General features: G+C 38.2%; 1 protein-coding gene across 1 annotated transcript in view; it reads right to left on the bottom strand.

The window, feature by feature from the left end:
* LOC129369534 (A disintegrin and metalloproteinase with thrombospondin motifs 7) overlaps window positions 1–20,379 on the bottom strand; it is a 119,458-nt gene that overhangs the window by 83,481 nt on the left and 15,598 nt on the right. Inside the window, exons 3-7 of the mRNA XM_055045019.1 lie at window positions 19,217–19,400; window positions 15,483–15,682; window positions 6,879–6,962; window positions 5,720–5,844; window positions 376–525 (exon numbers count right to left, since the gene is read on the bottom strand). Of these exons, the coding sequence (XP_054900994.1) occupies window positions 376–525; window positions 5,720–5,844; window positions 6,879–6,962; window positions 15,483–15,682; window positions 19,217–19,400 (743 nt within the window). The remainder of the gene's footprint in view (window positions 1–375; window positions 526–5,719; window positions 5,845–6,878; window positions 6,963–15,482; window positions 15,683–19,216; window positions 19,401–20,379) is intronic.

Genomic DNA, 20,379 nt, shown 5'->3' with positions numbered 1-20,379 from the left:
AAATAAACAAGCCCTCAATGTTGATGGCTTAATTTAAGAAAACATTAAGAGAAAATCTGGTGTCACTGCAAGTTCATGTGGAAATGGAAAAAAAAAAAAAAATCCCATTATTATCATCATCAGGGATGTGGACAAAGCAAAATTACAACCCCCCGAGCGACCGCACTCTGCAAATAAAGCCAGGCTTCATTTTCTGAATCGCTGAATTTGTGGCGGAACAAGAAAAGTAAAAGCCGCAGAAAAAAACAAAAATGCAGATGAAAGCAAGTTAATTGACCAAATCATTTAGACAAACAGCCACTTAAATGTAGGCTGAGTTATTTCACAAAGAAAATTGTTTATTGCGAGAATGATAGTGCACAACAAAAACCTTACTTGTGTCCCAGCTCGTGTGCCACAGTGAAGGCCATGGGGAGGCCCGTGTCTTCACTGATGCTGCAGCTGCGATGAGGCTGACACATTCCCGCCACATGAGACAGTCCCAGAGTCTCACATGGCATGTTGACGGCTGCACATATGTCCTTCCTTTGAGAAGCAGAGAGCGAGGGTTAGTCATCCGCCTCTTCACCCGCCAGCTGAGCTCATTTATTCATTCAGCGATTACATGCAGTGATATTTTTATTTCATTCAGCGTCCAGATGAAAACAGCATAATATGTCAATTTAAAATGAAAAGAAATGAATGCTGCTGTTGCCCCCCCAAAAATTTTTTCAGCATGGGGAAACGGCGACTCAGTCAGGGCAGAACATGGCGTCCAAAGATTTAACGCATCGACCTGGAAGTGAGCGAGGACAGAGGTGGCAGGAAGGATATCTCGGGTGATGTTAACTTCGGGTGGGGCTGGGGGAAAAGTTAAGCGTGAACGAACATTATCTTAGAGCCGAAGAAGGAGATGAAAGTAGGACATCAAAAGGAAAGTACTCAGAGAGGTAAGATCTCATTTATTTATTTTTTTTTGCCAAACTTTGATCTTTCTACAAACTTCTCCAACTTTCTCATTCAACGAGTTTTCTGCCTTTGAGTTAAAAATCCAGTAATTGGCATCCTCTCCAATTTTCTTGTTGCTTTGTTTGTCTTGCACACAAACCAACCTTCCTTTCTGAATCATCCTCATAGTCGGCTCATAATTGTGTTTTCAATCCAACTAAAGTCTGTTTTTACCGCAGAGCCCCAGAGGAAGCTTTTGTCATGCCGTTTTTGATTTTGTAATTTTTTTCTTTTGAGACATCATCAGCAAGGACATTTGCATAGGTGTAAAATTAATCTAGCTAGATTTGGACATTTTAAATATAATATCAAGGTTGGATCTGGTTGGAACTTGCAATTTTGAATACCTTCAGCTAGAGCAAGAGGCCGAGGCATTGCAGAGTTCTTGTTGCTGCTCAACAGTTTACGTTCAGTCACTATGGACACAAAAAATCATTATTTAAGGCCTTTGCTGAAAATATTTTAACACCTTAAAATTACCACCAATTAATGACGAGACGATTAAAAGAAGAGACACTGTGTCAGGACAAGGAGATCCCAAATTTAATCCAATTGAAAATGAATGGACTGTGTTTAAAAATCTTTAAACACAGTCAATACTGTGTTTAAAGTATTGACTGTGTTTACTTAAAAGAGGGACGGTTAAAGAGGGACGGTTAAATATTCAGCAGTCAATGATGATAGAAGCTTGTTAATGGCGGCCAAAATTGTGTGGCATGTCTGTAATTTACAAATGGATTGTTCTCGGTTATGGTAAAATAGAGTACATTTGAGCTTGAATGTGTATATTTTGACCAGATGTCTGAGTGAATGACAGATAAGCCATTATGAATTTTACAAGCTAATTTGAGATCATATTTTTACCCCAGAGGAAAGAACCGCTGAAGGCATCAGTAAAACTTAAAAAAAAATCTATACAAATATATTTTAGATAGTTGCTCAAAGGAAAATTGTCAGGTTAAATAGGGTTTTTATAGAATTTCTTTCCTGTGTGTTTATGATCTCAAAAGTCTGTAAGAGATACTTAGCCTTTGTTATGGCTGCGAATTTGCAAGTCTGATTTCCTACTCCATATGTTCTGCAGCAGTCAATAGAGAATCTAATTACTGTGGAAACATCAGTGACAACATCTTAGATAACCATCCAGCAGAGACACTCTGTTCTTTGAAACGTTAATGAGGATGCTGCTTCTGTAAAAACCTTACAGAAGACACGTTTCTCACTTTCCTTTGGCCTGGGCAGTGACCCTTAAAAAGAGACGTGTGGAAAAAAAAGACTCATCTCAACCATAATGTGAGTATTGCTCGCATGTAATTTCTTCGAGTTTGTATCCTGACAGGTAAAAATAGTCAAGGAGAGCCGCAAACCTAAGAAGAACTTCATCTGCGCAGAAGATTCTCATTTGCATCCCTGCAGTTTCAGACGAATAGTTTAACTTTTGAAGTAGGCCTTAATGACAAACGTTAGTTGTTCATATCTGTAACCATGTTTCACTTTAATGCCAAACTATCGCTCTACTTCAAGAGATGGAGTAAACGTAATTTACAATTTTTCGTGTCAGTTTTTGAAGGCTCGTATCAAAGCATTAGGTATTACATAAAACGTCTCCAAACGGAGGGCAGAGCTGTAGAGAGCTACAGAGACATCAACATATATACTTATTACAGACAAGTATATATGTTTTATAACCACCAATGGTTAAAAAACATATATAACCTTTGGTTATATATGTTTTATATATAACCAATGACTCTATCTCTCTCTATATATAAATGTATATATTCACTTTTCTGCAGAATTCTCCAACTGCACAATTCTTGTAAAGTAGTGAGTAGTGTAACATAAGTACTATTTCAAAAGAGCAGAAGAAATCTTCTGTTTTTTATTGAGCAATAATATTTGTTGTTGATCTGTTGCTAATAGATGAGCATGTTTTCTGGTAACCAAGTGCCACAAAGTAAACATCTTACCAATTATGAATTTCTTGTGTCTAATCAGAAAGACAGTATTTCAAAAGAGATTATGTTTTATAAACCATAATTAATTAGATTTTAAGAGATGAGTTTTTTCTTCTGCCAACGAACCGCCACAAGGTGTAAAACAGTTCATTTCTCGATTTATAGTGATGTTCAATATGAAATAGTGAAATGAGATAATTTTCTATTGGTAATCCTGTGCTTTAAAATGTTTACGAACCTTGGAATTATTAACAAAAAAACTTGCAACATCACATTGGCCTTGAAGAGGGAATATTTCACCTCAGGCAACGTCTGGAAGCTACATTTGTGCATTAAATCAGGTTCATAAAGCTGAAGGCAAATTACTCAGATCTAAGAAATTCTGATGATTTTACTCACTGAAAATAATGCTTTGGAACTTTATAATTAGTCAACCTCAAATATGTGCAGAATGCATTCTGGAAAGAGAGAGAGAGGGAAAAGGGCATCTGCTTTGTTCCTTTAATTGCTCTGCACACTCAGAATACAGCAAAGAATTCAAGAAAGCCAGTGAATGCAACACTAATGAGTCGGGTCTATTAATCAAAAGGAGTCATGGAGAATGTCTTTTAAAGTCACGTATTCAACATATATGCACATAGCAGTGTTTTACTTGTGTGCGCTCGAGAGCGAGAAGGAAAGTTACTTTCAGACACTTTGTTAACTGGGACACCCCAGATCTGATCGCCGTTTTCTCAGCCATTAATAATTTAGGGCAGACTGGGACCGTGGCAAATGTCTGCAGTTGGCTGGGCAAAATGACCGCTGACACACTCCCACAATAATATCACATTACAGATCGGCCATAATTACGCATTGAGAACTCCCTTCAGATCACGAAGCACGCCAGGCTCCCCGCTGTCCTACATAGGATGAGAGCCATGAATGAGCCCAATAAAATCTCTTGACGAAAGGCCAACATAAGAAGCCGTTCGGTCTTCAATAACAATGATTAGAAAAACTTCTAAGCACTAGTAGAAGATACAGCACACCTATTAAACTTTAAGCAATTTCTTCCATGTTACAGCCATAAAACTAATTTTCTTTTATTGGAAGGAAGGTGAATTAAAAAAAAAAAAGTGTGGTGCGGATTAGTGTTCAGGCCCTCGACTCTTTTATCCTTGAATAAAATACAACTATGTTCAGATGTAAACTACCATGAAATATGCCAATAGTATGAAATGTAATCTACATGTAACACAGTTCCTAAATCATTCAGGGTTTTGACTAAATAAATTCTAAACAATCAGGCCAAAGGACAAAGTTGTGGCGAGCTTAAAGGAGGGTCAGGAAATAAACAATAATCACTGTTTAAACCAACATCAAAAGACTGAAAGTATATAGCAACTAATATTAACTCAATAATAATTAGAAATTTTGAGCTACAATCAGTTTTGTCTTGTTTTAATTACAATAAGATATTTACAATAGAAACTAGAAGCACAAAGATTTTGCGTTTTTGACACTGCATCAGAGAGAGAAGAACTGAGAGACCCTCAGTATCTCATTAAAAGCCAAAAACATTCACAACTCAGGTTGAAGAATCAGAAGACGGTGCACAAGAGAGCAAAATTTAATTTTAAGGTCTGCAAGGGTTTAGACACTTCTCAGAAATTAAAATAAGAGACGCACAGTACGGCTTTTTGTGGCCGTGACCACCACGACCCGAGTGGCTCGCAGCTGTGACCTGGTGTATTTTATGCTGGTGGTTTTCATAACAAAGCAGTCATTCATACTCAGAGGTGAGCAGTTACTCAGTAATTTTCACTCTTACTTAAATCATTTTTTGGGTAACTTGCTTTGACTTTTACTTTAGTAAAAAATATGTTGAAGCAGTGCCACTCTACTGGCAACTCTACCCAGAAGTCATGGGACGGTGGATGAAGGTCAATGCAGGAAAGCACAGAAATAAAACCCATTATAGGCTGCAAAACACTTAAGACTGGCTCCTTTAAGCAGGACGACAACCATAAACAGTCAACCTTGGCTGCAACAGGACGGTTTACATCACAGTTCAAGTCTAAGCCTAAATCCAAATGAGGATCTGTGGCAAGTATGAAAATGAGGTTTGAAGACGTCCAATCTGACTGAGTTCAATATGTTTAGTTAATAAGAATTAACTATGATCACCTCTTTAGAAAAGCTGGTAGAGACATGCTGCAAAAGATCTGATGCCCTTTGCCTGAAAAGACATTTTATCAAAGTATCGACTAAGGAGGGCTGAAAACAAATCCACATCTCCTTTTTTTGTTACAAGGAAAATAAAAAGAATTAAAAAAAATACTTTTCATTGCTACATTTCAAAATCAATAACTACTTTATGTTGGTTTAGCAGATAAAAATCACCAAAGACAATTTGAAATTTGGGGTTTTAATGTGACTCAATGTGGAAAACTTTCAAAGGGAATGAATGTTTTTGCAAGCTGATTCAGTTATGGGCATATTTTCTTTTGATGCTACAAAAGACACACTTCTCTGCAAAGTCTTATTACAACCTGCAGCAACACTCAAGCCGACGGTGAAGTTATGGCCAAAATCTTTCCTCTAAAGTTCGCACAACACACCCGGCGGCTGACCTCAAGTATCCCCTTATATTGTATGTTCTTTTATGTATGACGCCCAACAGAAGGTGAAGCAGAGCTCATGGCTTTCACGACTGCAGACACACTAAAGCAAAGCCGGCAAAAATATGATTTACAATATATTTCAGGGAGAATGAGTCCTCTGGGAACTACCTGGTGAGCAGAACAGCTACGTCATGGTGCAGCGGGTGTTCGTCTCCTTTCATGTTGAGTTTCTTCTGCCATTTGCAGAAGCTGTTCAAGCTGTTGTCGGCATGGTGTGTGATCTTTAGGTCATCCTTTTAGGCATCCATCGTAAGTAGAACAGAAAAAAAATGTTTAAATATTTCTAAAACGATTCAAGTTCAACTAAAGTACAACATCAGTTCTTTGGTTAATCTGATATTTTAACAAAAACTTTTTTTTTTAAAGTTAAGCATCCTGGCAACAGACAGAGGAGGAAAGTTTTTTTCTTTTGTTTTGTTTTTTAAAGTGTTAAATCTTCCAAACAGCATAGAAAGATTAAATGACTAAACTTAAACATACTGTGAATCATTTTCAGCACGATTACAAACAGAACACACTTCGCTTTCCACGCAGAAAAGCCAGAAGAGATAGTCACGGTTAATTCAGTCAAATTAAGCAGCGGCATACAATTAACTTTATCTGCAAAGGAAAAAAAAATGTTTATCCACGTCATTTTAATTGACACTGTACACTCTCGAACGTCTGAGGCACAGACTCACTCTAATTAACACGTCCGTGCAGATGCTTGTTGTGCAAACATTTTTCATTACATTATTTCATTTTCATGGCATCAAACGCTGACAAAAAAGCTGGAGCTCAAACAGGTTTATGTGCCTCTTCAAACACATCGCTCTAATTAAAATGGTTCCTCACACTTCTATGAGAACACACAAAAAAAGAAAGTTGAAGGGAAGATGGATCGACTGCATCAGATGGGATTAGATGAGATAAATGCATCTCAGATGAGGACATTTCTATGCAGCTGCAGCCAATTAGAAATATTTATTATTGATATGCTGGAGGCAAAACCACACCGCGAATGTTAAGATATGCGTTTATTTTATACTTCAGTTAGTTACGTAGTTTAATCAAGTAAAAATTGAACGATAAATCCACAAGTGCATGATATTAAAATAAATCAAAATAAGTCAAAAGTAGCCTGAAGCAGGCTCTGAAATCCAGGCTGTGACCTGCAGTGATTATTTTTAATTAACTATTTCACACTGCAATCAGTGTTGCCTTGTAGAAAGAAGTTTAACCTTGTGCAATCTCACCATCGCCTCATCAACACACAAGCAGGGCTTACCTCATCCTGCTCCAGAAGGATGAGACGAACAACCACAACGTTGATTGCATTCCCGATACTTGCATCTCTGAAGAGACCCGCCACCTAAAGAAGACGAGAAAAACAAGAGCGACACAATTTCTTTCTACTACGTCACTTGCAGTGATATCCAACCATCAAAACTCGGTTTGTCCTACAGAAGGTCACATGCATTCTTCCTCAAATTAAACCCCAAGGACACACGCCTTTGGCATGTCACAGAGAGAGAGAAGAGGTAAGAGAGAGACAGAAAGGAGGAGAAGATCAACAAAGAAAAATGAAAGAGAAAGTAAGCTTCATGCTGTTAGGCTTCCTGCTGATGAGCAGGACATGTCAAACACACTGCATATGTAAAAGTGTTTACTGCATATAAAATGCTGGCAGCATGTCACTTATTCTGTATTTTGTTGTTTTACAGCCTTAATTTGATTTGATTTGTTTATTTCAGACAGGTTTTCTTAAAAACAAGAAAACAAGCAATCCAAAAACAAGCCTCATCCCGAATTGCTTAAAATTAATCAGTTTCGTATCGCATCATGGCACAGTGGATGAAAGACTGGCACATTTCCTAGAAATGGAACAGAATAATGTCTCAATCATTTGACATCAAACTTTCAAAGTTAACACAAAGAGGCAGTTAAACCCTGCACAAGTCCATCACAGTTCACAGGATGAAAAATAGACATCCACACATATACACTCAATTTAAAGTGACTAATTATGTAATCTCCAGGGTTTTTTTTTTTACCGTGGCAGCAAGACATATCCCTGCAGAAAACCCACACAGGCATAGGGAGAATATGCAAACTCCATTCAGAGAGACTCCAGGCCGGGATCTGGACCCAGATACTTTGCCCTTCCACAGCCAGTCAGTGGATAAAACCAAAGAAAAGCACATCCTTCCCACGGCATCCAGTTCACTTTATACATATGCTAATATCATTCTCTCTGTTTTTATCTGTTATATATTTAATAAAATAACCTGAATTATTCAAAGGATTCCATTTCTTTGGGAAATTAAAAGGAAATGCATGATGTACGTTGATTTGTTTTTTCCTCTAAATATTAATACACCAAGTCCTCACACCTTTCGCTCTCGGATCAGATCAACGTAACTCATTACATAATTAACCTTTCAGTCAGTTCATCTCTGCTACCTCCAGCTCTGAGGCTGGAGCACGATGAGATAAAAGCTATGAAATCTTGAATGCTAAAAAGAATAGTTGATTTCAGAATGAGATGATGTGATCAGATGTTTGCTGTTTTCTACTTTAAGGCTTGAGCAACAAAGTGCTGTCAAAAACAGAACAACACCTGCACAACCTACAGCGTCGGCTGTGACACGTCTCAATTTGAAGAAGGTTGTGGTTGTTTAGGAAGCTCTCTCAGAGGCTGCAGGAGGTAAACTGAGGTTATCCAGAGAAGAAAGGAAATGAATTAAATGCTGAGAGAAGTGTGATAAATATGTGAGCCTCAGCATCGACAAAGCTAATGCTCACACAGCAGCAGGAAAGCTGCTGAACCCTCATCACAAAACCACCACTTTCTTAGGGATTCTTGTTTTTAATATGGAAACTTTCCCCTCATCTGCCACCAGGGGGAATCTGGAGTTGGGAGGATTTAATATGGGAAATTTGGGCTGACTGACTGCAGGGACATGGGAGAGGATTTAATAGGGCAAAGTTAATCAAAATTTGATTTCTAATCCTCCCATATGGCTAATTTTCTAATAAATCCCCTCATCCACCACCAGGGGGAATCGGGAGTCGGGAGAGGATTTAATATTACACGAGTTACTGAAGAATAAATTACATTAGATGACAGGTTTGGGGTAAATGTTCGTTCCCTACTGTAATAAAAGCAAGAAGCTTTTTAAGTTTTGTCATGGAAAAAATTGACCTGCTAAACTATATTAGCTTAGCCCACCAACAGGTGGGCGAAGCCTTTGAGTGGTTTATAAACTAACAGCAGTATTTTAAAGTCTACTCTTTGAGCCACAAGGAGCCAGTGGAGGGACTATAAAACTGGTGTTATGTGCTCTATCTTTAATGACTAAAATGACTTGGTCAGGAGGGTTTACAGCCTCTGAAGGTAAAACTCAGCTGCTGACAGGAAACTTGTTTCACCTTCAAAGCAACGTACCTGCCACATGTTTATATAAAAAAAATTATTTTAAAAAATCATTCACAAAACCCAAGTGAGAATTCTCAAAATGTATGTATTCAGACTGTAATAAAGTCTGTATTCAGATTCACCTCTGTAGAAGATATCGAGCTGCCCTTCAGACTATATAACGCTACAAATTTGGTCTTCAAGTGTTTTTAGATACATTTCATCCAAATGGCTCAATTTCAGAGGCACCACAGTACAACGGGCTGCAATTTTACTTGAGGGTATGCTAGACCTGATGATTTGTCATGACCGTGACATTTTTGTCCACACTCTATAATCAACGCTGTAGAATAGTTTTTCCAATATCAAATAAATACAGAGACTAAAAAGTAACAAAACATTCGTTTTAAAGTCCCACAACATTGCTGAAGGTCATAAACATGCAGCGTCCTATTTTTTACTTCACGTTCAGCACAACAAATGCAAGAAGCACATTTCAGTTGAAGAAATTGGTTTTATGCTTTAAGAGTTTAAAAAGCAACATTGAATTTCCTGCTGGAAACGACAACAGGTTCAATCCCAGGTGCAAAAAAGAGACCGGGTTGATTTGGTGCAACCTATACCGACATTTTAATTTAAAACAGGAGTGTGGTCAGTTATTCAGGAAGTGTACATTAAGTTGTTGAATCTGCAGCTTGAGACACAAATGAAGAAGTTAATCAAAATGCGGCTCTAAGCACAGCAGATGTCCCACTGGAGTCGGTAATAATGGATATACATTTAGGCTATTTTTATTCCATGTCCCCCTGTCATTGTTTCTATTGTTTAGACGTTGAGTTTTCTAACAGAGCGGAGGTTATTTTGAACTGGTTGAAATGACTTTTGTCCCACAGCCGTTTGTACTGCTCAAACCAGTGGGCACGTTTTGACTGGGTCGAGAAACCGTTTGCACTTTGGTCTTGAAGTCCACATCGTGTCCCAAGAATTTTCAGAGTCATTTACCTCAGCTGCTACTTTTAATTAAACATATTGATCCTAAACATCCTGGAGGGACTAAAATAATTAACCATCAGGTCACAATATGTAGGAAGTTGGGGGGAAACTCATCTGGTCAAGCCGCTGTGAGCGCAGAGGACGGCACGGCTCCACAATACGGATGCGCTGCATTGCTGCTGCGCTCAAAGACAAACATCAGTGATGAGACAATGGAGCAAACTGTGTCGGAGGAAGATGATGAAATTATTGTTTAGATACCAGAAAGAACTTGCTTCCCTTGAGGCTCTGCTATATTGTTATCGCAAAACAGGACTGTGCGGCGCTTTAATGTTGAAAGCTTTAAAAGACCTCAAACAAGAACCAGGAGAGGAAGTAGAGAATAATGCCTACTTCCTTTGTGCAAAATTGTCTGCTAAGTCAGTTAAACCGTCTCCGTTTCATCAATGAATTCCCCTTCCTGACGTTCTCTCAACTCATTTGACAGCACAGAAATGTTTATAACAATCCATTAGGTGATGGAAAAAGATATATAGAAACTTCACAGTAGACTAAATATTAATTGAAACCTGATGTGGATTGTTCCTAAGACAACCACGCTTAGATCTTGTATTGGCTACTTTGCGAAAGTGTGTATAATAGCATTGCACAGAATCATTTCAACTTTCTACGCTGCACTTTCCTTTGACTATTTAAGATGTTCTCTGTGGAAAATATCTACAGAAATGGATTTTCTGAAAACAATTTGGAGCCACGTTCCACTGAACATGTCAAAGAACGAGGATCAGCTGTTTCAAGTCATCAAGTTTTACTTAAAGATGGCGTACGACAGCCCAATTCAAGATGTTTCCCTTCATGTATGATATAGCGGTTGGCAGCAGGTTGCTTTCTTTCTCAATCTCTTCAAGATCCAGTAAAGCTAATTATGCTCTAAATGACTTTTAATGTCACACTGCAAAGTCTTAAAAAAAGTCTTAGAAGTTACCAGATGTAGCAGAGGTCAAATATTTTCAACGTGAGGGTTTCAAGGACATTCTCAGGAGACATAAATGACTTGCTACATAAAATACGAAACTTTGAATGTTTTCCTGTTTTGATGTGACCTCTACTCCAAGCTAAAAACAAATTGTTCTTACACACCAGTGTCATTCAAAATGTGTGTGTAAAGTTGATTAACTTGAGGAATCAGGTTTCCAAAACCTCCATTTTTGTTGATTGAACCCAGCCCTGTGACTATCTCTGCAGCTGAGTGACTGTACTGGAGAGCATTTCAAAGCAGCAGGTTTTTTTTTTTTTCGTTTGTCTTTTTGGGGTTTTTTTGGCTGTTGTACGCAGCAGCTCTGCAGGAGAGGTCAGAGAAATTACAAGCTGTGAACTGGAAAGTCTGCAGCACTTAAGGCTTGCTGGTGGGAATGCAGAATGAGGTGTGACCTCTGCTTTGTGTTCCAAAACAACAAATAACAAAACCTGTAGGTATTGTCTACTAAATCAGGCTCCCGACAACAAAACATCCCTCCACATGAGCTGCAACACCAGACCTTGTGCGAAGATCTGAATTTAGGGAGACGAAGGCGGCCGCTGGACTGAGAAGGTCCACCAAGCCTTAAGAAAGCAGAACTTCCAGCTGGAGATCAAATTGAAGTTCATATTAATTTTTTACATACAATATGAAACCTAAAAAAGAAAACTTGAAATTCCTACATTGGAGTTGAAAATGGCTGAAAATAATTATCTGGCAACTCAAATGTTGAATTGCTTTCGCAAGTTTAAAGTAAAAAACAGAGCTGCATAATTTCATTTATTTGAAAAACAACGGATTAAAAAATTGCAATGGCAATCTCTGTCATCCCTCGGCTTCTTAGCTAGTAAAAATCTGAGAATTATGACCAATCCAACCAGTGAGCTATGCAATCAAAATGTAGTGCCTGACACCTCAAATATATTATCCCATCAGTGTGTCCTTTGAGATAATTACATTGCACCCACCATTTGTAATTGCATGCACCTCTGGCTACTTAGGTCTAATATTTATCAAAACACCATATTTCTGGCATTAACGTAAAAAAAAAAAGGTGCAACTTTTATTAAGACATATCATTTTAAAGAGTCAACAAATTGAGGATCATGTGAAACAATCTGTGCTTCATAACAGCAGTACAGGAAGAAAGTTCAGCCTCTTCCAAACATCCCCTGCAGGAGGGATTTAGACACTCTGTCATGGTGTCTGTTTTATTCTGTTCAACGTGGGCTGAATTCAACCTGCCAGCGTTGCACGCCTCGACTCGCGTTGTAATCACTTCGCTGCATTATTTGATTTATGATACGGTATAGTTGCTGTTGCACCTCAAGAGCTTGATGCAGTAATTACATCTGGGCTGAGCAGCCAGATGGTCTGGGGACTTGGTGCAAAAGGAAGCAGAAGAAGAAAAGAAAGAGGCAAGACAGTGCACCAAGGCAACAGACCCCTGAAGTTCAGCCAAGTGAAGCTTCTTCAGGTGCAGCAAAGCTTGAAAATAGAAAAAAAGAAGAAAAAAAAAGTTTCAATACACATTTACGTGTTCAACCTTAAGATGCTTCTTTCCTGTGACCCTGCCGAGCTCTACTCCATACCTCATTTGGTTTTACGATGGCGGTTCGTATCTGAAAGCTCGCCAGTGCTTGATGAGCAGCAGCTGAAAGAATGGCTCATCATGGGTTGATAACAGCATGTTCTGTGAATGAGGCAATCTGTCATGACCCGCAAATGGTGGTGGGTTTCTGTGTGTCTTCTTCTCTTTCTCCACTTCTTTATCCCTTTTAATGCCACTTATCTCTGCCCAGAGATAAGTGGCAGAGATAAGTGGCCTTATCTCTGCCACTAACGGAGGAACTGCTCCTCCGTTACTATCCAGGGGTTGCAGCCGTTTTTCTTGTAGTGCATCCAGTCTACTCAACTAGAAATGCCTACCAGGAACTTGTATTAAGCCTCCACCAGAGCATCTCTTTGACCTTCTATTATATGTTTAAATGTGATCTATTATGTTTCTTTGAAAAGGTTAGGACAGGTTTTCTGGGCCATACAAAAAAATTTTTAATTTTGTGTGCAAAACCCTAATGATTCTTCGGTGATGAGATTTTAGCCTGACAATTATGAGCTCCCTTCAGAATGAGCTGTTTTAGGGCCTTTTGCCACTTTCAATCCAAATATGGCCTTTTGCCACTTTAAAACCATATTTGGATTTCATGTGTAAAAATGGTATGCAACCATTTTCACACATAAAAATGGTTGCATATGGTTGTGCAATTCTGTACATCATTGAAAAGCAGAAGTAGAGCCTCCTGCATAACCAACAAGAAAGCTGCAAGCAGTTTCTGGGTGAAAAATCAAAAAGGAAGCACTTGTCTGTTCCAGCAGTAATTGTACAGCACAGATGGGCCGGAGTTCAGCTTGAGTTCTAGGTACCTGGGGTTGCTATTAACAGCACAGTGCATAGTTTGTGATTTTATCGGGAGGCTTTTGAAATGACTCATTTTCCAGACACCAAAGAACAAACTTTTTGTCAAAAAATGTCTGGGTATTTTTTTTTTGTTGTTGCTTTTTTAAGCGCTCAGGCTGCTTTTAGATGCAGTTTCCACCCAAATAAAAGTAGAAACTAATTACTGGTAATTATATTGAGAAAATATTCCTTAACTTAAAATATTTTACCATAGAATAATCTATTAGAATATGTAGCTGAATGTACACTAATACTTCTCTGCAAACAAAAGCAGACAAAAAAAGTTATGTTTCTCTGTTTAAAATATATTACAAGGAAAATTCACTGTAGTCTTATGGACAATCCTTGGAAAGGAGATTAAGGCTAAATCACCTTTCTTCAGTGCTCTCTCTCAAGTTCAATGGGTAAGTGCATCACAAGGCTGTGATCAGTAATCCACTCTCGCACCCAGAACTGCTAATGTTGCCACGGTCATTTATCAGTAGGTTGTAGTATTTGACAACCAGAACCACCTATATACCATACAAACCTGTAAAAAGACAGGCAGTGCAGTCTTCTGCACTTCAGGGAGACTAAGCTCTGCCTGTGATGTGAGAATTTGTAACCTTAATGCCTAAAGCAGCTGTGAATGTCAACACCCCCACTCATCGACTTCATTGCCTTTAGCAGTCCTTTTTAACTTCTAAACTTCAATTTGTCACATTAAATGGGCCGATATATCAAGCTGTCTCTTACCCCGATGGTGGCCGGCCAAGATTAAGGCCAGAGCAAAGCCAGTATCTATAACAAACACAGGATACGTGTATTCTGAACTCCACTAATGGAATAAGAGGATGCCCTGGAGTCACAGTTTTCTCCTTAGTTATCTTCACATTATTTGATGTGCTACACCTTTGTAGTTGTGCTATGTGCAAATGTGGGTTATTATGAACTCACTAAAGGTTTGTTCTTTCACGTTTGCCTTAATCCTTGAGACTGAGAGCTATTCCTGCAGCTTCTCATTTCTTTCCCTCACGGAGTAGCTTTTCTATGATCGATGGCAACTTGGCATCGATCATCTCACCGACACAAACAAAACTGATCAATGTCGAATTTATGTCTAAGGCCTCTTTATTTTGGCCACCATAAGACCCTGGGAAGCCCTCCACCTTCCCACCTTCACCTCACAGCGTTTTCCTGCCTGTATTGACCAAATTCCGCATCCACAATCTACTGACCCCGCGCCACGCCAGTGCCCCTGAATGGTTTCCACGGGAGACTGAAAGAATAAGGGAATAATATTCTAATGTAATATAACGCTAAAAAAATTTGGTCTGACGGAATACTTCCTCTTTAACTTCTCAGTAACTTTGTAAAGAAATAATGACATAACTTGTTAAATGTAAAATTACTTTAAATAATGCAAAGCGCAATTTCACATTCATTTGAATTTAATGCCTGCTCTGTTTTTACCATCTTAAAGGCGTGGCAACATCCTGCAGCCACACGCTGAAGCAGTCAAAACACTGTAAAATATACATCACACCACCATGAAGCATAAAGCTGGTTGGCTGTGAGTGTCATTCATCAGGGGAGGAAATTACAACACATTGCACTATGGGAAGATGGCAGAGCCTGAAGCTGCAGGCCACTTTCTGATGAGACACTTGGATTCTGACATCTTGACAACAGCATTTTAATGTATGACACAGAGAGACACTGAAGCAGCAACACTGCATTATGGCAACTGCATTAACCGATGATGGAGTCCCGTTTAGTTAAAATAATACTCCATGCTGCAAAAAACTCTCAATTATTAATTCAAGTGTTGATTTGACTGTTCAGTTCCCCCAAACTCAATCTGACTGAAATACTTGCAGGGATGACATGATTCTTATTTATGTTTTAGTTTATAAATAACACTGAAGGCTTTGGGTGGTGCATTGATGAATGCGTCGGGACAATGTAGTTCAGTGCACATAATCAAATTGTTAATTTTTCAAAGCACTAAATGTAAAATACTCACAATGTTCATGACAGCGAGGACGTAGTCCTCCACAGCTTTGCTCCCGTGATGGTCCACCATTTTGGGATCCGCCACCACTAACGTCTCCACCCATTTTTCTCTGCTTACGGAGCGCTGATGAATTCTGCGCCTCCGCCTGTGATGGCGTCGTTCCCACCGCTCCCGCTGCCTCTCGATGTCCTCAAAACTCTGGAGGGTATCTGGAGACGCAAGGATTTTAGAGTTCACACATCATCTGACATACGCTGAGATGTTTGACTTATTTTATGTTTTGGGACGGAAGAGTCTGTCCTACAACTGATGCGAAGTAAAGGAAGTGGACATCCTAGTAATTGAGGGACAAAAAATTATCTCACCTTTCAACCTTACACACTGAATGTCGAAACATTACACACTCGTTGGTTGAATAGGTTTCACAACCTGCTTTTAGTGTTTTGTATGTAACTTTATTAGTTTCTCGTGTGCATGGAGTGTTTTCAGTCATTGATTTTTTTTCAGTGTTGCTGTATTACAGACTGCTACAGGAGATTCTTTTTCCCTACAATCATCGGGATCCACTGGCATATGTTATAACATTTAATTTCCCTTTGGGATCAAAGAGATATTCATCGACTTTCCATCACCATGCTCAATGGCTGGGAAGAGGTGTTGGCGTGCTGCATTTGGTTTTCACTAAGTATTGTGCAATGCGTTGTTGCTAACCCATCTATCTTGGTATCTACAGCCTTATTCGTTAGATAACCCCTCCGAATAAAGTCAGATGTACTTAGACTCTTTTGTACTTGCCGTCTTGAACACCGTCAAAAATATCGATTGAGGACTACACACTTTAAAACTCGGCTCTTGAGTTCCAATTAGGCTCAGCCTGTAGTAAACTTACAGAGAAGGTTGGCACTTGAGTGTTTCCTACTTGAGATCTAATCTCAAGCAATCAAGGAATCAAAAGTGATTGCAAAAAGTAATTTCTACTTGGCATTGTGGAAACACTTGTGTGAACCGGAGTAACAAGCCAACTGAACTCCTCTTTCTCTACGAGCTTCAACTCATTAGGTTTTTGATTGAAAATACCTAACGGGTACTTCGACTTTTATGAAATTAGACTTTTATAGCGCTTTTCTGAACACTCAAAGACACTTTGCAATTAAGACCAGAAAGGGTGTACTTAGTTTCTCTAGGAACAGCTTTGTTTTTGTTTGCTAATCAGCAACACTGCAGTGTGTGGACACCTATGTTCAAATTATTGTATTTTTACAAATATTTTATCAAACAAGAAAATCTATATATGTTTTTTTTTATTTCAACAATTTAAATATTTTATTGGAAAATACAATGATTGCGTATTTTTTGTTTTTTACAAATGAAATAAAAAAAATCTTTTTCTTTTAACAGTTCTTTTCTTCCTATGAGGAATCAGGTGATTTTAAAACTGAGCTTCAAAACTGAATTATCAGTAAAACGGTTCAAAATACCCAATACCTTAGTGCAGGAGGAATTTATTTATGAGCACAACACAAATGTCTTTTTGTGTTGATAGAAACTCAACATCAAATGGAATCATTTACATATTTAAGGTATTTATAAACATCTCACCCTTTTTACCCAACAACAGTAATTCATCTGTTTACTGTGTGAAGGGCACTTTCAGTTCATTCTTAGCAAAAATGTCTCACACAACGCATATACATAGTCTCAGAAATGCTTGTTAGATTCATATAAATGAGGAAGAGTTATGACCAAGAACACCAGCAGCACATCGACCTTCAGATTTGGAATAAAATCATTAAAACAGACAAACAGCTGCGAGCGCTGCTCCCAGGGATCAATGAGAACAGTACGGGCTCTCTGAAAAAGTGATGCAGTGGAAATAAATCTTACGCTTAAAGACAGATTTAGAATAAATTTGGCAAATAATGTTTATAGCAAGACAGCAGCTAATAAAGTTATCCCTTTTCGGTGGATTTGTCAAACCGATATAGGTGTGATGGCTTAAGCGTAATGAAAGTCAAAAAAGGGACTCAAATTAGATTTCCTCAGGGGTTTTACAAATCCTGGAGGTGGAAACATCAATCTTGAACTGTTTTTTTTTTTTGTTGTTGTTGTAGTTCGTGAGCCAGAGTGCAGATGGACTGCTGCTTTAAATGCAAACACAAGAGGAAAGAAACAATAAGGAAGAGATATAAGCCTTACATTAATCCCATAATAGACTTATACAGGATCAGTACGGACCTTCTACAGTTACTTTAAATGTAAAGTACATGAGTTAATATATGTTTAAAATGTGAGCCTAGGATTCAATAAGATAGAAATATTACAGAAACTATCAAAATGGCCGTGACTTGATCATTTGCACACATGTTGGTGCTCTGAAGGCCACATGATCCGTTTCACGGCTTCATGGCTCCTGGCAGACACCTGCACACTTATAACATGCTTGACTCTGAGCGACGAGACATGTAAAAGTGTAACCAAGTGATCTGCGTGGAAACGGGGTTGAAAAGAGTAAAAATATGTGAAACAGAAAATAAACCTAAGGAATTGCGAATGCTGTTCAGCAGTGTCCAAACTTAGAGGAGAGCACAGATTGTTTTGTCACATTTCCTCTCTCTCTCTTTACCCTTTTTCCTGTTTGATGCTCAAATGAAGGCCACTAGAGCCAATAAAACCTATTAAAAAAAAACAAGAAAAACAAAGACAGTTTGTTTCTGTATGATTGGTTGAATATACATGGAACCAAACTTTAGAGACAGAAAAGGGTTTTTTAGATCAAAAAAGGGGAATCCTAAAGAGCCAGTGGCTGAAAGCTACTGCATCTCTAAGGTCCTGTGTTGCTGGATTTCTCTCTTTTTTTTTGCTGTAGGCAGTTCCTTTTTTCTTTTTTTTAAACTACAGAAGTTTATTTTATGCAGCACTTGTCCTCTACCCAAACTTTTGTAAGCTTAAGTTGCTCAATATTGTGTTCAGGTCAGACAGAGGACAGAAAGAAAGCTGCCAAAATCAGACAGAGCGTTGTAAAAGCCTGGAGAAATATTAATGATGATCACATTCGCTTTTACATATACATATATATATATATATATATATATATATATATATATATATATATATATATATATATATATATATATATATATATATATATATATATATAGTTGTAAAAAGTCTAGTTTGTGTGATGCATATTTTTAAAGAAATCATTTATGCAATCGAAACATCGAGATGTTCAGAAAAAAAAGAACTTAAAGGAAGAATGAAAATGTTCAATGTCTTAAAGCAAACTCTCGTAAATTTTTTACGAACCAATTCAGCTGTTGAAATGACTGACAAAAAAGGCTCCCTGGATGTACTGGCTAAAATGTAATCATAAAAAAAAAATTGTTTAATCTCCCAAGGTTTTTAAACCGTCCTTCAAAGTCAAGTTCAGCCAGCTCAGAATTTTAAACAGCTGATTTATGACCGTATATATATATTATTCCTCAGACTGGAGCCAATTATTACCGAGGGATGAGCTGCAGAGAGAGGACAAAGCAGGCATCCTATTGTCTCACAGATCAGCATCAGTGGATTAATCTGTGAGTAAAACTATTTTTGCACAATGTTGCCTTCATCTTTAGATTGTTCCAGAAACAATCCAGCAACGATAAAGTCAAATTTCCCACTGCAAATTCAATTGAGTGAAATCCGAATAATGTCAAATAAAAATGTATGTGTGTCGTACGGGACGAGTCATGACTTACTTTGGTTTCCACAGGTGCCGTTGAGACCCGGTTTCCCTGAGATGGGCTGGATGACTGGACGGTGGACAGGAGGAGACGCGTGGCGTTTGTAGATGGCGTGGGCCTGAGGTGCTGAGGTCTCAGCGCTGGACTTCTCCAGAGGCTGAATGAAAAACTCCTCCTCAGACAACTTAAACAGCCCCGTCTGCAGAAACAGGAAAACGGAAACATTCAGGACATTAGATTTTACAAGACCATTCATGAAAATATTCATGGACTAAAACATCATGGACATGAATCTAAAACATTAGTGGAGTGTGTAATTATGAAAAATGGAGGACAATTTGAGTCTAATATTACACTGGGTTGCCAAGAAAAGCTTGGATGGTTTTCTTAGTATGGTATACAAGATGGACGAAATGTGTTTGTTCTTTTGTTAACGATCACATTCAATGAAAAAATACATATTCATGAGTGGGTATGACAATACAAAAATTAGGGTAATTTTATATCAAAAAGTCAATTTATCATTGTCACAAATTGTCACAAATAGCGTGATAAGCTTAAAAGGAATATTTGGTGAACGAATACAATCACTTTTGTTTACCTTTATAAAAATATCTAAATATATTTACTCAATTCCAGCATTATTTTCAAAGTTCGGCTCAATTTAGACTGACAGAAATAACAGAAACGGGTCAGGAAGCTTGATGGAGTAATATGTTTAACCTCAAGTTGTGGCATAAGACCAGAAAACAATTTTTATAATGGCAAAGTGTCTCCTAACATAACCTATATACAGAAAACCAAAAACAGTCTGCAAAAGCATTTCTCATCTACTGGGGAAATGTCATGCTTTGAAAAGCTAAAACCTCACCTTTTACAGTAAATTATTGATTTTTCACTTTGAAAATGATGCACAGTGACCATTTCTGAGACGTTAAGAGCAAAGAGTCACCATTAAGTGCATCAGGCTTGAATTGGTCAATGACAGCTAAGTGCAACTTAAAGTTCATGATCTTGACAGCTTTCAGATGTTCAACCTTCAGGACCCGACCGGCTCCAGGGAACCACTGCCTTTACAGCACCTCCTTTCTTGGAAGAGAAAACTCAGCGGGAAGTTGCATGTATTTGAGAGGCTTTAATGTTTCCTTTTTCTTTTTCTTTATAAAACTCAGTTGTAC

This window comes from Poeciliopsis prolifica, unplaced genomic scaffold, assembly GCF_027474105.1.
Source record: "Poeciliopsis prolifica strain line A6 unplaced genomic scaffold, Auburn_PproV2 SCAFFOLD021, whole genome shotgun sequence".
NCBI lineage: Eukaryota > Metazoa > Chordata > Actinopteri > Cyprinodontiformes > Poeciliidae > Poeciliopsis > Poeciliopsis prolifica.
This window is presented reverse-complemented; position numbering and strand designations above follow the sequence as displayed.